The following is a 17,244-nucleotide window of genomic DNA, read 5'->3' as shown; positions in this document are numbered from 1 at the left end:
ATATCCCTTGTCAGAATTAAATGAGTTTAGTAGAGTTTTTAAATGTAGTCTATTTCTGTATTTTGCTCACAGTTTTAGCTTATTCTTACGGCCCTAAACTTTTTAGTTCCTTTGCTTTTAAATTATTGGCACTAAATGAACTCCTGAAGAGACTCCAATATTATAAGATTTATACTATCCCTCTCCCCAAATTTGCTAAAGGAATTTTGCGAGATTAACAAAAACATGGGATTTTTTTTTCTTTATGTAGTCTGAACAGGCCTGGATTCCAGTGCGGATAGTCGATGCAATGCCCAACCAGCCACCCAAACCATCCTTCATGTCCATGTTTATCCTGGAGGTGGACCAGTTCATCCTCACTCCACTCTCCACCGCTACACTAGACACTGAAGATGAGGAAACTCCAAAACAGCTCTTGGTTTTCAACATCACCAAACCGCCTGCAGATGGCTTCATCACCCATCTGTCCGATCATACTCGCCCAGTCTCCTCCTTTACATGGCTCGATCTCAATGACATGCTCATTGGGTACCAACCTCCAAATTCCTCACATACCCAACGCAGGAATTATGAGGTACCACTTCCCACTTGCAGTATGTAAAACAATCAGTTTGATGTTGTCAGTGATTTCTGAAAAAACTTTGTAATCCTCCCCCACAGGTGGAATTTGAGGTTCATGATTTTTTCTTTGAGAAGAGCCCATCAATGACTGTCCACATGTCTGTGAGGAATGCAGACACGAATGCACCCAGGGTGTCTTGGAACATGGGTATGCTAGCATTGTCACATTGCAAGTGTGCAAAGATCTTTCAAATATGAGGAAACAAATGAGTTGCTCATGTACTTACTTGCAGCTCAATTTATTTTACCAATGATCACTCGTAGCAATACCATCGAAACTTACTCTAAACTCTAAGTCAACTCAATACTGATATTTTTGCAAATAATTTTTAATATTAGCAAAATATTAGGATTAGCATTTTTTGCTAATATTGTTGCTAGGCATGTATGTATGAATGTAAAAATCCAATTAGCATAAATCTAAAAACTGGGTTTCACCAGAAACACTCGTATAGACACTGGAAATGATCCATGTTAAGAAGTGTAGACTGCCTCCAGAGCAGAAGTCTATGCTCTCAACACAAAAAGCTGGGCACTCCAGTATTAGAGCTCTTAACTCTCTATGAGGCTTGGCATGTATATTACACTAAGTAGTTATTCTTTAAACAATTTGTCTTATAGGTCTCAGTCTGTTAGAGGGTCAGTCTCGGCCAATAGTGTGGGAGCAGCTCCAGATTGTGGACAATGACAACCTGAATGCTGTTCGTATCATCACTGTGGATGGCCTGCAGCATGGACGGCTCACTGTCAGAGGTACTGACACAACTTCCGGAGGACACAGACAAAATTACATCTTATGACCTCTATCTGGTTACCTTAATTCCATTTTAACAGAGAGGTGAGTGACAGAGAGGTGTGTTGTCTTTGCCTTAATGCGTTCCATGCAGGCATGTGGAAGAGCTCAGAGGTGTGCCCCATAGGCTTTCCATGCAGGCATGTGGAAGGGCAGAGAGGCCTCAGACATACCGCCAAATATAATACTGCAAACAGAAATTAAGTTTTCTTTGACTAGAGTGGTCCTGACTAAAATGATGTTTCACCTGTCTCGCCTTAAGCCCAATCATGGTGTTTTTCTAACCATACTGTAGGTATACAGCGTTGTTAAACACAAAGTTTCAATAATTCCAGTACATAATAAGGTACAAATGTTATCTGTGGTTCGCAGAAACCCACAATATGAACATTTATTCTGGCGGCTGGGTAGAGGAGTTAATGCTCAGGAAAACTGCTCAGACATACTTACATCTATGGTCCTTTAGTCCAAAGAATGTGCGCTCACTCGGCTCAGATTTTCTCTCTGGACTGCATGTACTAAAAAAATCTAATATTTCCTTTTGAGTGGTGTCAGACATCCAGTCATCCGTTTGCTGAAACCCCTCATGTCCCCTTGGCATCTATAATGTTTTGTCTGCTTGCCTGCTGCTCCATCATTAGCGGCTATAAAACTCCATCCTGATGGATATGTCCCCACAGGGGAAGTCCCTCATGCCCAAGACATTTTATCAGTCTAAAAAGCAGTTCAAAAATGGTCTTGGCAAGACTCTGGTCTATTACAAATCTCCTCTCAGGTTTAGCTGACCCAGGCCCTTGCAGTTTCACCTGACCTTATGACTTTGTCACATCAGATCAGGGGAATTAATTAAATTTGCACATTGTAAACATCTTTTTCTTTCTTTCTTTCTTTCTTTCTACATTTTATTGCAGTAATACAGTAGAATCACACTGATAGAAATACAAGCATTAGGAAGAGTGTTTGTTCACACATTGAATCCGGGTGCAGATGTTGTGTCCAGGGTTATAAGATTGTAAATAAAGGAGATATGACGATTTGTAATACTTGTCATTGTGTTTGTGGTAAAGGTCACCTAATGTGCTCAGACCTTGTTTGTTCCAGACAGAAAATCTGGAGTCAGTTTTAGTTGGCATAAATAGATCATTTTTACAAATTAGAGTAGCCAGGGTTAGTGTGCTCCAGTTGAGGTGGTTCTCAATTTGCTGCCAAATTTTTAGTGTGGATATGACAGCTGGATTAGAACTGTACTGTTTCAGTTGAACGACACACCAGAGCCTTTAGGGAGTTGGAGTGGCAGAAATGTGATTGGAGCTGACACCAATGAGTGTCCGGAGTGAATGCCCAGAGTGCATTAGGCAGCTAGGAGGCAGGAGTCGATTGTACATGTCTCAAATAAGCTACTAACTGTTGTTGTCCAGTTTGTGATTGATCTCTGGCCCTTGCAGTCCTTGGGCAAGATACTGAATCCAAAATTACTCCCTATTGTGAATGTGTGTGAATGCTTATCTGATGAGCAGGTGGCACCTTGTATGGTAGCCTTGGCCACTAGTGTACGATTGAGTGTCTGAACAGGTAAATGGCACCTGTGTTTGAGAGCTTTTAGTAGTCATTAAGACTAGATAAATGGAGTCCATTTACTATTTGCTGACAGCTAGCAAGCCAGCTAACTTTGAGAGCTACTTTGACTGACTTCCGCTAGCACGATGTTCCTTGATTTGCTACCATGGTCAGTTCCCTGGCTACAGTAGTTGGTTTCATCAAATTATTTTTAATTAGTTCTGTTTCTTCATTATTGTTCATGTAAAATCCAGGTGGAAAGGGCTTCATGTTTACTGTCAATGACATCAAAGCGGGCATGGTTCGCTATCACCATGATGACAGTGACTCCACCAAAGACTTTATCATCTTCCGCATTACTGACGGCCGCCATCAGACTCGACATAAGTTCCCCATCAAGATCCTGCCTAAGGACGACAGCCCGCCGTTCCTCATCACCAATATGCTGCTGGAGGTGTCTGAGGGCCAGATGACTTTACTGAGAGGCTCCACCCTCCAGGCTTCAGACATGGACTCCAGCAATGACTACATCCTCTTTAACATCACCCGCCCTCCACAGGCAGGAGAGGTCATGAAGATGCCAACATCAGGGCTCACAGGTCAGATGAATGGACTTCATTTTCTCATTTCATCCTACATGGAGTTTGTTTTTGTTTTTACCAAATCATGTTTCTGTTGGTTTTGATCCAGGTTATCCTGTCAGCCACTTTCTGCAGAAAGACCTGTCGCAGTCCATGGTTTACTATCGACACCTAGGAAACAAAGTGTTTGATGACTCCTTTGAGGTGGTGCTGTCAGATTTCCATGACCCTCCCAACTTGTCAGAGCCTCAAGTGGGTATCTCTAAAGTAATGCTTTTAAGAGAGTTAATTAAGGACAAGATGAGGGAACACCATTTCAATTTATGTTGAATGATCATGCAAAAAAGCATCAATATAATTAGCCTTTCATTACAGGTTGAATACAGTGAGGTCTACGGTTTAATCTAGCACCATCATCAGGCCAGTATTTTAATGTGTCCAATACTCAATGATCATATGACGTAGGTGCAGACGTTTCCGGTTGCCTCTCTGTCAGCTCTGCTGAATTTGTGCAAAATTTAGGCTGTTATGTCTGTTTTGCAAGTCTTGGATGTGCTTTTTGTGGCTGGCTTTGGACAGTGTTGGTGTGTGGCTGGAGGTCAGTCATCAGGATGAGGAGAGTAACTCATCAGTCTGTAAACTCTCCTGCCAACTCCTAGCTAGTTAGCTACTTCATGGCCAGGGCCATGTTTACTGACGTAAACACAAGAAAACATCATGAAAATGATGGAAAAGAATGGGCCCTTGCTGAACTAGCGTCCTACTTGCCATTGTATGGGTGTTAGAAAATACACTGGAAGACCTGCGTGCCACATCCGTTTCTAACGGGATGTCAGGGACCTAATATCCTTTGATTCACCAAAACTTGGCAAAGTCCTGGAAAGTGCCACAAGGCTTCTTTTCTATGTGCTGATCTGACAGAGCAGAGGACTCTGGCAAGAGAAGGAGAGGAGACATTTGCTTTTTGGTGAATAAGGACCTGGTGTGATGGTAGGAATGTGAGGTACTGTCCTGTTCCTGCTGTGGATCACTGCTGTAGAGGTGGTTGCTGTGCAGTGCTGCCTTTGTTTGGGAAAAGCAACCATTGGGATGTCTTGTTGAAGTCGAGATCTGTGGACAGTCAAACTATTCCACAACCAGAAACCACAGATTACCAGAACCATCTGGAAACATGAGCAATTCTAAAGCAGCAGCCAACAATGTAAGAAGATGTGCAAAGGACTAGATTACAGTGCACAAATTAAGGAGCTGATGGGATCACATTTCACAAGAGTTGTACCTTGTATAATTCCATGTGGCATTGATTGATGGATTGATTGATTAAATGAAATACATGCAAAACTGATATGTGCAATTCTGTCTGATATCAGGCATGCACTAGATGAAGAGTCTGGAGATCAACAAATTCGTCCTCTGAGAACCATGACAATCTTAATCAAATGTGGCAGTCCATTCAATATTTGTCAAGACATTTCCTTAAAACCAAGACTGCCATCCTCAAGGGATGACCAAAATTATCAGGATTCACCTTCTGGGGACCATGAATGACAGAAACAAATCTAAAGACAACCCATTCAGTAGTTGCTGAGATACTCAATTATGAACCAAGGTGATGGAGGACTGACTGACCAACAGACATTGCCAACCCTTGAACCTTGGTGCTCACATGGAGAATAATAGTTGAAGAAATAATCCTTGGGGAAAACACCACTAGTCTTGGGTTTAATAGTACGACTTTGCAATGAAATTCTATCACAGAATTGTACTCTATATCTAATTTGGTGATCTACAATGTTGTCCTTGTGGTGCAGGTGGTGATGGTGCACATAGACCCTGTTCCAGACCAACCACCTAAAGAGGTTCCTGGTTCCAGTAGGTGTCTTGTGATCAAAGAAACAGAAGTGGTACATATAACACGGCAACAGCTTCACTTCGTAGACCAGGAGTCCCCAGACAGTGAACTTACATATACAGTTACTACTCCACCTTTCTACACTGGTCTCCACAGGTAAGTATGTCCACACCTTCAGAAAACACACTGGCCACCAAACAGTGGGAGAACATTCTGTCTGAATAATTTGTTTTTGTTGTCATGAGCAGCAGTCCTGATGCTGGCAGGTTGTTCTTAGTCGACAGCATACCCAAATTCACCAAAGACACCAACGCGCCAGTGCTGAGACTCTTCACACAGGTGATTCTTTTAATATTTATTCAGGAATAGGCCTACATCATAGGTACATGCAAGCAGCATACTCCAGGGCTGAAAAATAAAGCCAACACGAAGTGCCAAAAACTGTGGTTCATCTAATGGCCACTTGAGGCTGGCTCCAAGAGTGAGTCAGAACCCACAGATCCCCCATGTTAAAATGCCCAAACTTACAGCTGATATAAACATGTCTACAACCTGGTACAAAAAATGGTATTGGTACATATAGCTAATTTGCCCCTTATTGACATCTGTACAGGGAATTAATTTTTATACAATGTACTTGTTTAAATGTTATTAAGGCTTAAAGTTATGCATAATTAAGAGTGTGGCCGCTTGAAGTGACTATATGGTGCCATCGGTTGACAAGTTCCTACCATGGCGACAATGTTAGTTAGGCAACATAACTATGGCGTAACCCAAGATTCATAGAGTATAGGCGGATCCGTAGCTATGTTATTATGCTTTAAGTTCATGAAAGTTAATTATAATGTTTTGGTTGCCTAAAAAAGTCTTGCTTTTGTTTGTTCTAATAGACCTTCTAAGGAGTCGGATATTTCATTTTTCTGGGCCGTACATTTTGATTTAATGGTTATAAGCCTTTTTTGTTAGCAAAAATTAACATTAGCATTGGTATTATCATTGTTAATCGTAGCTGTGAATGCACAGTGTTAACTAAGCTAGCAGCCATCCATTAAAGGTCTGTGAGAGAAACTATCTCATCCAAAATGTATCCGTACTTTTCTTTTTGTTTGTTTCCAGCATGCAGTGAACTTCATGAAGGTAGCCTACATGCCTCCAGTCATGGACATCGGCCCTTACCCCCAGTATATCCAGTTTGTTCTCTCTGTAACCAACCACCTGGGCAAGACAGTCACTGGGATCTGCTTTAACATAACAGTAATGCCAGTGGACAACCAGCCACCACAGGTGGATAAGAAAACTGCACCATCCTTACATCATTTCTTGCATGTCCATATATGTATATATGACTGCTGATTCATTCTTTTTCAGGTTTTTACCAATCATCTGACTGTGGATGAGGGAGGGGAGTGCACGCTTGGCCCTGAACACTTGCTGCTGTCAGACGTGGACTCCAAGGAAGAAGCCTTGTGGATGGAGCTTCAGAGGGAACCACAGCATGGAGCTCTGCAGCTAGATGGCCTCCCACTGAAACCAGGCCACACTTTCACTGCGCAAGACCTGAAAAGCCTTAAAGTTAGGTCAGACACCCTCTTCATTTGTTTCTTCACTTCATGTTGGATTTATGCCAAAAACTCTAAATATGAATGGAGAAAAACAATGTAGTTATAAAGAACATCCACATACATGTAAACACCTTTATCATACAGTTTCATATAACATTACTTAACTACAGTCTAAACAAAAAACATGGAATTGAACTCTCTGACACTGTGTCACTGTGAACACTAAGCTTTAAAAAAGGCTGTTGGTTTGCGTAGATTATACAGCTATATTTAATTAACTTGTAACTCAGCATATGTCTGAGGACAGGTGTGGTTTTGACTCAAAGTTAAGTGATTTTTGGCCACTAGAGGGCAGAATGCACACAGACGTAACATCCATCAAGCTGTTAAGTTAATATGGCTATGTGTTGAGCCCAGTTCAGACCAAAGATTTGCGACGAGACGAGTGGAAACAGGCAACTACTTGCAATGCGCAGTTAAAAACCTGCTGGTCCATACCAATGCAACTAGATGAGATAGTGTATCATCTCTATGCAACAACTCTTTGTACTTCCATTCTGATTTCCAGCTTTTCAGGCTTATTTTGTATTGGGGGTGGGCACATACACATACACTGAGCAGCAGCAGCAGCGACCCACGGTCCGACACTGGCACACCATGAGGGCTTGGCAGGGACAGAGCACCTGCTGCAGCAAGTAAACACGCTGACCGCAGTCATTTTGACTTGTCCAGTGGACTTCACTACAAGCTGATTGGCTGTTGAAAAAGGTGATGTGCTTTACGTTCTAAAAATGGCAGCAGGTTATTTGACTGGCAGAGTTGCAGGTGACAACACCTGCTGGTTTGTGTCAAGCTCCGACCGGCCAGGTCACACCACTGCAACTTTTCTCTGCAACATTCTAAAACAGTTTTGTCACGTTTGCGAATCCTTGGTCTGAGCTGGGCTTTAGCAATCAAACTGCCAGATACTTTTCTCAGGAGTCGTTGGAGTCCAAAACAGAGCTAAAGGAAATATGACATTCATCAGGCCGACAGAAACAGGCTAAGAAATGCTTATGTTGCTCTGTGTCTGTTATATCAGCAACTTCTTGCTAAGACTTAGCCATGTCAATTTAATAAGGTCATATCATGTCAAAGTTTTGGGTGATGTTTGGCTTGTTGTGGCGTACGGCTTCCAAGTGGCCAAAAAAGAAAAGTGCTTGGGTTAGGGTTTAGGGTGCTGGGGTTTGAGGTTAGGGTGCTTGGGTTAGGGTTACTAGGGCTTCTGACTAAAGTCACCAAGTAAATCACTGAAAGTACTGATTATATATTGTATCACTGTGTGTTCCTAAGAGCAATGTGTAAGTCTACAGATAAACATTCTTGTCAAGTGTCACCAGCTGTTTTATGCCTCCATGCCCCCAGCCACCAGTTGTAACCGTAGCTGGGAGCATTATGTTTTTGTTTGTCTGTCCATCCTTCCCTCCATATGTCTCCCCATCTCTCCATTCGTCCCTCCATCCACCCCATTTTCATAAACACAGTATTTCAAGAATGTTTACACAAACTATTACTTGGACTCACAAATGAACTGATTAGATTTCAGTGGTCAGAGGTTAAGGTCACTGAGACCTCTTCTGTCTCATTCTTGTGATCGTAATATAGCTCTTTTTTCCGATTTTGCACAAATGTCTACTTGGGCTCAATGATGAACTGATTTGAGATTTTGGTGGTCATAGGTTAAAGGTTAAGGTCACTGTGACCTTGCATCCACCTCAGTCTTGTGAACTGGATATCTTAAGCACACCTTGAGGTAATTTCTTTAAATTTGGCACAAACTTTCACTTGGAGTCAACAATGAAATGATTAGATTTCAGTGATCAAATGTCAAGGTCACTGAGAACTTGCATCTGTCTCATTCTTGTGAATGCGAATCTTAAGAACACCTTGCAGGAATTTATTCAAATTTGAAGCAAACGTCCACTTGGACGCAACAATGAACTGATTAGAATTTGGTGGTCGAAAGTCAAAGGTTAAGGCCACTGTGACCTAAAAAAACATGTTTTTGACCATAACTCAAGAAGTTATATTATTCATATATTCAATTATGGCAATTTCACATAAATTTCTAATAGGATAAAATGATGAGTCACGTGAGGAAGACCTGGGAAATGGTTGTGCCTTAGATATGCTCCTGTCCTCCGCCTACAATTAATAACAATTAAACTACATAAAACCCTACATGAAAGTTTAGTTAATGCCGTAAGTAGTCCGTGCTCCTGCACAGCCCAAAGTTACACAGAGTTACACAGGTTTGAACCGCACAATGAACCAGGGAAAACGAAGTGTGCAAACTCGCTTGAAGACCCCAGCTACCATGGAAGCTAACCCTGCTAGCCCCACTAGTGGCGAAGCTAGCCAGAGAAACAACATGGGGGATATCCTCGCGGAAACTGCAAAGATGAGCACGACTCTGAATAAAGTGTAGAGTGACGTGTCGATGATTAAATCAGCAGAGCTCAAAAATGCAGTGAGTGCTTTGCAAACCTGGTTCAAAGAGGCGGAAAGTCGCATTGCTGATGTGGAGGATAGCAACGTTAGCATGATTAATGAAAACAAAGTGCTATAAGACAGAGAGTGGAGCAACTATGGAGCCGTGTTGATCAGGAAAATCGAGGGAGACGTAAAAACATTAGACTGATTGGAGTGAAAGAAGGAAAAGAAACGGGGAATGCAATGAATGACTACATAAAGAAGATACTGAACGAAGGATTGGGACTACAGGGGGACGAGTATGAGATCGAGAGGAACCACAGAAGCGGGTGACCATGGCCAGGTGATAATCATCCAATAATTATGTAATACTGATGAAGTTTCTACACTACATGGCTTGGCAGAAAGTTTTGACAGCTGCAAAAAAGAGAGAGGGATACAGTGGGAGACATGACGGAGCGTTCCGACCTACGAAGAGGGTTCTCCCCAGTAATGAAGGTTCTGTGGGATCATCAGGTGAAACACATGTTGGCACACCCGGCAATCCTGAGGTTTACATGGAAGGGGAAGAGACTGAGCTTTACCGACCCGAAGAAGGCGGAGGTCTTTATTTGGGAAAACATTCAAAGCACGGAGAACGACTGTGTGATGTGAACATGAGGGAGGGTGGAGCTTTATTTTGAAGGCACGGTGGAAACGGAGACTCTCAGGTGCTGCTGTAACCGGACGGTTGGTGAGGAGCAGAAGGTATCATCTACAGGACCTACACAGACCGGAATCACATTAAGCCCAAGGCTTACTACACTGTCATGTTCATTTTAAAGGCAGTGTTTTTTTGAGTTATTGTTATTTGGTATTGTCCCTGTTCTGGGATATTGATTCTGGAGGTGTTTTTATTTTTATGATGGCAGGAGTAAGGCATTAATGTGTGTTGAAGTAGTGAGGGGCAGCGTCATGGATGAGGGTAAAGGGAGGCAAATGTATATACTCTCTAGAAGTAATGAGTAGTGGACATATCAATATAGTGACATGGAATATTAATGGCTGTAGTACACCAATTAATCACCAAAAAAATACTCACTTATCTTAAATCTAAAGGCACAGATATTGCATATATTCAGGAAACACACTCCAGGGACAAAGATGAAGCTTTAAAAATGAAACGTGATTGGGTCGGCCATGTCTTTCATAACTCAATATCAAGCAAGAGCTGCGGAGTTGTTATCCTCGTCAACAAAAAACTGAACTTTGCTGTACTTTAAAGACCCTCATGGACGGATCTTAGTAGTGGAAGCACTTATTAATGGAGTTAAAGTAGTTCTCTGCAACCTATATGCCCCAAACAGAGAAAACACATAATTTTTTTATGAGGTCAATAAAATATTGGGAGATACAGATGGTTAGATTATCTTGGGGGGAGATTTCAATCAAATATTAGATGATCATCTGGATCGCAGTAAAATCAGAACAGGCACATCCCCCAGAGACCGAGCAGCTATAGATACTTTACAGGAGGAACTGGGTTTGATAGATATCTGGAGACTCATAAATCTGAAAGAACGGGAATACACATTTTATTCTCACTCTCATAGATCCTATTCACGAATAGATTTTTTTCTGGTTGCTGACTCACTTGTTGACCTAGTAATAGACTGCAATATAAAAGTTATAGCAATAACAGACTATGCACTGATCAAATTACATATAGATTTACGTTCTAATGAAGGTAAAGTTGGGAGGTGGAGACTAAATACAAGTCTATTACAAGAGGAACAGTTTGCAAAAAAACTTATATATCAAGGTATTTTTAGATATGAACAGAGGAACAACAGAAAGATTAGCTACTGTTTGGGATGCACTCAAGGCGTTTGGAGGAAATGTATAGCTTATAGTTCATGGAAGGAAAAGGACAATGAGGAAAAAGTACAACTATTAGAAAAGGAAATAGTTTAATTCAAGAGGCATTTAGCTGAACAATACAATGAAGAATGTTTCAGGAAAATCTGTCAACTAAAATTTGAGTTTCATGAAATATATAATAAAAAGGCAGAGTATTCACTATTTAGGCTCAAAACAAATTTTTATGAAAAAGGTGAAAAAACTGGACGATTAATGGCAAGACAACTAAAATGCCTGGATTCAAATAATACTATTGTAGCAATGAAGTTTTCAAAAACTTTTATGAAGATTTGTACACATCCACGTGTTTGGCTAGTGATGAAGACTCTTCCAGAAGGTAGAGCTACCACAACTTTCTCCAGAGGAAAAGGATAGTCTGGATGCTCCCATAATGGAAGCTGAAGTTAGAATTGCAATTAAGGGTATGAAAACCGGGAAGTCACCTGGTATAGATGGCTTCCTGGTGGAGTGCATGTACTATAAGAAATATGTTGATATTCTTTGTCCATTTCTCACAGAGGTTTTCCAAAAGGCGTTTCAATATGGCTCACTCCCAGTAAGTCTTAGCAAGGCCATTATATCATTGATACACAAAAAAAGACAAGGATTCAATGGACCCAGCCAATTACAGACCCATAAGCCTAATAAATGTTGATTGCAAAATATTGTCCAACACATTAGCACTAAGATTACAAATATAACAAACAAATATATTTTTAGAATATTAAAAACTGGCCTAATGACTTGTGCACAGACGATTCTAAGGAGTTGGAAGGAGCCTCGAATTCCCACGCTGAGTATGTGGAGAACTCAGATGATGGAAACTGTGGCATTTGAGAAAATGTTGGGGAGATTAAATTGTCAAAATGACATGACAAAAGAAAAATTGGACAGTTTTGGTGGACAGATGTGTTGAGTCGCCTACCTACCTGCCTGTCTTGTTTTTGTTTTATTTGTTTTCAGAACCCTTTTTATTCACCTCCATTCTGTTTGTTTTGTCTGTTTGTACGTTTTTTTGTTTTTTTGTTTGCAATAATGAAAATTTAATTAAAAAAAACTTGATGAAGTGATGATATTTTTGGTGGTTGAAGGCCGAAGGTCAACGTTTAAAAAAACAACAAAAAAACCCACTGTGATTATTTCATTCAATTTTCAATTTTCAATTCAATTTTATTTATAAAGCCCAATATCACAAATCACAATTTGCCTCACAGGGCTTTACAGCATACGACATCCCTCTGTCCTTATGACCCTCGCAGCGGATAAGGAAAAACTCCCCAAAAAACCCCTTTAACGGGGAAAAAAAAAACGGTAGAAACCTCAGGAAGAGCAACTGAGGAGGGATCCCTCTTCCAGGACGGACAGACGTGCAATAGATGTCGTACAGAACAGATCAGCATAATAAATTAACAGTAATCCGCATGACACAATGAGACAGAGAGAGAGACAGAGAGAGAGAGAGACAGAGAGAGAGAGAGAGAGATGCAGGTAATAACAGTAGCTTACAACAACATTATTGAAAGTAATAATATTATAGTTATTGTTCTGGCTACTGTGGTACAATATGTTGAAAGTATGTATTAATATCTGGCAGTATACATGTGTGACAATAGTCATATGTGTATAATAACAGTAGAAGTATGACTAATGACTAATGATGGCAGCAGCAGCAGGAGGCATCTGGCAGGACCACGGCAGCAGCACAACCACACACGTCACGCTGTCCAGGCACCGCTGCGATATGAGTTAATCTGAGAGACAGTGGAGCACAAAGGCTCCGGAGAAGAAGCCGAGTTAGTGATATCCAGAATGGCCGAGTTAGCAAGATGCAGTAATAGAATACGAGAGAGAGAGAGAGAAGGAGAGAAGGTGCCCGGTGTATTATAGGGGGGGGGGTCCTCCAGCAGACTAGGCCTAAGTCAGCCTAACTAGGGGCTGGTACAGGGCAAGCCTGAGCCAGCCCTAACTATAAGCTTTATCAAAGAGGAAAGTCTTAAGTCTAGTCTTAAATGTGGAGACGGTGTCTGCCTCCCGGACCGTAACAGGAAGATGATTCCACAGGAGAGGAGCCTGATAGCTGAAGGCTCTAGCTCCTGATCTACTTTTGGAGACTTTAGGGACCACGAGTAACCCTGCGTTCTCAGAGTGCAGTGTTCTGGTGGGATAATATGGCACTATGAGCTCTCTAAGATATGATGGAGCTTGACCATTTAGAGCTTTATAAGTTAACAGTAGGATTTTAAATTCAATTCTGGATTTTACAGGGAGCCAGTGCAGAGAAGCTAAAACAGGAGAAATATGATCTCGTTTCTTAGTTCCTGTTAGTACACGTGCTGCTGCATTCTGAATTAGCTGGAGAGTTTTTAAGGACTTACTAGAGCTACCTGATAATAGAGAGTTACAGTAATCCAGCCTAGAGGTAACAAAAGCGTGGACCAATTTTTCTGCATCTTTTCGGGTCAGGATAGGCCTAATTTTCGCAATATTACGCAGATGAAAAAATGCAGTCCGTGAGGTTTGTTTTAAATGAGAATTAAAAGACAAATCTTGATCAAATATTACTCCGAGGTTTCTTACGGTAGTGCTAGAGGCCAGAGCAATGCCATCTAGAGAAACTATGTCATCAGATAAAGAGTCTCTGAGTTGGGCCAAGAACAATAACTTCAGTTTTGTCTGAATTTAACATCAGGAAATTGGTGCTCATCCAAGTTTTTATGTCTTTAAGGCAGTTATGGAGTTTAGTTAATTGATTACTTTCTTCTGGCTTCATCGATAAATACAACTGAGTATCATCCGCATAACAATGGAAATTTATAGAGTGATTTCTAATGATGTTACCTAAAGGAAGCATATATAGAGTAAATAGGATTGGTCCGAGCACAGAACCTTGCGGAACTCCAAAACAAACTTTGTTATGTAAGGATGATTCATTATGAACGTCAACAAACTGAAAACGATCAGATAAATAAGATTTAAACCAGCTTAGTGCAGAACCTTTTAGGCCAATTAAGTGATCCAGTCTCTGCAGTAGAATTTGATGGTCAATTGTGTCAAACACCACACTAAGATCTAAAAAAACAAGTACAGAGACAAGTCCTTTGTCTGAAGCAATCAGAAGGTCATTTGTAATTTTAACTAGTGCTGTCTCAGTGCTATGATGCACTCTAAATCCTGACTGAAATTCCTCAAATAAATTATTATCATGGAGAAAATCACACAGCTGGTCTGCGACTACTTTCTCAAGGATCTTTGACATAAAGGGAAGATTAGATATTGGTCTATAGTTGGCTAACACCTCTGGATCCAGGGTGGGCTTTTTTAGTAGAGGTTTAATTACAGCTACCTTAAAAGACTGTGGTACATAGCCTGTTAATAAGGATATATTGATCATATCTAATATATGAGTGTTAACTAAAGGAAAGACCTCCTTAAGTGGCCTAGTTGGGATGGGGTCTAAGAGACACGTTGATGATTTAGATGAAGAAATCACTGCTGTCAATTCTTGAAGAGAAATTGGGGAGAAGCAATCTAAATATATATTAGGTCTTACAGCTGTGTTTGAGGTTTGAGTCACTCAGCAAATCTTGATTTTGACTGTCATTGTCAATCAGGTACAATCACGACAGCTCAGAAACCATAGAGGACAACATTGAATTCATTGCAACAGATGGCACCAATTCCGTCAGTTTTGTCCTGCAAGTGAAGGTAATAGAAATAGACAGCCTTATGGCTTTACACTCTTGGTCCTTCTTTGCAATCAGATAAAGAAAAGTAAAAACAACCATTCATTGTTTCAGTAAAGTGACTTGCATGTCATCTCCAGGTGATGCCTATCAACGATGAAGTCCCTGTGTTGGTTGCTGGTTTAAAACCAGTTCTCAGCTGTGCAGAGGGACAGGAAATAGTCATCACGGCTGAGTATATCTATGCGACTGATGCTGACAGCGACAACAGCAGTCTGGCCTTCCTGATAGCGCGGCAGCCATATCATGGTGTGGTGCTCCGAAACTCAGTTGTAGTGGATCGCTTCATCCAGGCAGACATCACTGCAGGGATCATCACCTACAAACACACAGGTGAGCAGCGGAGAGTGGGCTGAAAGGGTAACTTTGTTTTTTTCCAACCTGGGTCCTATTTTCCTAATCTGAACAACAATTTTTGAAATTGTACCAGTATTGAGTGACTCCACTGCAGCCAAAACAGCAAAACAGGCTGCAATGTAATCCCTGTGGTCAATTGAGCAGCGTCAATGTACATCCATTAAAAGTGTTTGTTTTTGCCACTGACAGGCTCAGATTGTTGCTGCTGCAGTAACGGCCCAAAATCACAATCGCCAAACGTACCAAACTCCATCGAAATAAACAGTAATTTTATCATCGTAAAACACACTTAAGTCAAAGTCAACAGAAGCAAATCAAAACTCACAAAAGCCACCTTGTTTTGTCTCTCCATTGTTCCAACAATCACCAACTCTGGTTCGGTGGAAATAAACCCTCAAGTCACCCAGTAAGATATGAAAATATGCTGGCTTTATAAACACTAAAATTACTGTTCATTTGAATGAAGTCAGGTGTCTTTGGCGATTGCTATTTCAGGGCTTTTTCTGGTTAGACAAAAATTGTTTTACTCTTTAATTAACAAGGTTGACCTCTGTAGGATCATTTTCATAATGTTGTCAGACAGTTAGAGTAATAATCTAAGCCTTTCAGCGGTGAAAACAAACTCTTTTCTTGGAAGTTAATTAATTAAGCAATATCACACGAGAGGGAGTGATGTTGTACTGTATATCATCACGGCTGTGATTTGGTCATAGACAATTACAGCCATGACGATATACAGAACAACGTCACAACCTCGAGTGTGATATTGCTTTTATACAACAGTTCAACAACAGCTTAAACAGCAATGCTGAGTAAGGAAATGTTAACAAAAGGTGATGAAATAAGTTATTTAAGTATGTTATGTAGCTCCGCAATAATAAGAACAGTTCCCCCAGTCTGTTGCCAGGCAACGCAGCACACACGCCAGGAACTCACAAGCTACTTTGTATTTACATTGATCTGCAACTGTGTAACTTTGGCCACTTCGGCAGATGAAACAATGATTAATTCACATGTAATTTTGGGGAAAATATCCATCCATCCATAATTGTTGTATAATACTGCTCAATTACCAACAAGGATAGAACCCATTTTGCTTCTGCTGGCTGCAGCAGTCTCTCTCAATACTGTACTTCAAAACTTGTTGTTCCCATCAGTCACTTAGTCTCAAAAACATGGGAAAATAGGGGTCTGGTTGGAAAGTACCATAGTTACCCTTTCACGTCTATGTTCTGGGACCAGTTGACAGCATAACCACTGTCTTTGGGCTCAGGCATTGCTGAATTAATATAGGTTTGTTAATTAAGCAACATTACTTCAGTGATGCATGCAGACCTTAGCGCAAGCACCTCGGTCCTGACTGCATGACTATCGTGCATGACGTTAAAGCACACTGGCTGGTGTAATATTGCTATTATACAACTATTACTGACAAAATAAAATGTACAATCAAAATGTATTCATGCTGAGGGACAATTAAGTCTAAAAAAAAACCAACGTTTTGCAACTGTTGTCTTCACTTCCATGGAAACATTGACTAATAACTGTAAAAGAATCAGTCATATTAGTAGAGTCCTATATGTAATGAAACCTAGTTTACTACTCCAGCAAGTAGGTCGAACCATAGTAAAGACCAAAGATCTTTTTCCCAAACTAAATAAAAAAACCATACAAGGCACACTCCTTCATTAATGGGGCGGTCAAGCAGCAACCAACACCATAAATAATATGAATTAATTAAAGAAGTTGATTTAATGAATACTAAGACTACCTCATTTAATCCGATGAATCACTTAGCCTTTATAAG

At 40.8% G+C, this 17,244-nt stretch overlaps 1 protein-coding gene across 3 annotated transcripts in view; it reads left to right on the top strand.

The window, feature by feature from the left end:
• The window catches only part of frem1a (Fras1 related extracellular matrix 1a), a 72,750-nt gene that overhangs the window by 18,235 nt on the left and 37,271 nt on the right, over nucleotides 1–17,244 (top strand). For 2 of the 3 annotated variants that reach the window (XM_033610040.2, XM_033610039.2), the window contains exons 6-16: nucleotides 251–574; nucleotides 661–769; nucleotides 1,243–1,374; nucleotides 3,226–3,570; nucleotides 3,662–3,804; nucleotides 5,364–5,560; nucleotides 5,653–5,743; nucleotides 6,521–6,688; nucleotides 6,773–6,981; nucleotides 14,949–15,042; nucleotides 15,161–15,413. In XM_033610040.2, coding sequence (XP_033465931.2) covers nucleotides 251–574; nucleotides 661–769; nucleotides 1,243–1,374; nucleotides 3,226–3,570; nucleotides 3,662–3,804; nucleotides 5,364–5,560; nucleotides 5,653–5,743; nucleotides 6,521–6,688; nucleotides 6,773–6,981; nucleotides 14,949–15,042; nucleotides 15,161–15,413 — 2,065 coding nt within the window. Of the gene's footprint in view, nucleotides 1–250; nucleotides 575–660; nucleotides 770–1,242; nucleotides 1,375–3,225; nucleotides 3,571–3,661; nucleotides 3,805–5,363; nucleotides 5,561–5,652; nucleotides 5,744–6,520; nucleotides 6,689–6,772; nucleotides 6,982–14,948; nucleotides 15,043–15,160; nucleotides 15,414–17,244 lie in introns of those variants that run through there. The other variant, XR_013488521.1, reaches the window with a different exon arrangement.

The sequence above is a fragment of the Epinephelus lanceolatus genome, chromosome 22 (assembly GCF_041903045.1).
Source record: "Epinephelus lanceolatus isolate andai-2023 chromosome 22, ASM4190304v1, whole genome shotgun sequence".
NCBI classification, from domain to species: domain Eukaryota; kingdom Metazoa; phylum Chordata; class Actinopteri; order Perciformes; family Serranidae; genus Epinephelus; species Epinephelus lanceolatus.
This window is presented reverse-complemented; position numbering and strand designations above follow the sequence as displayed.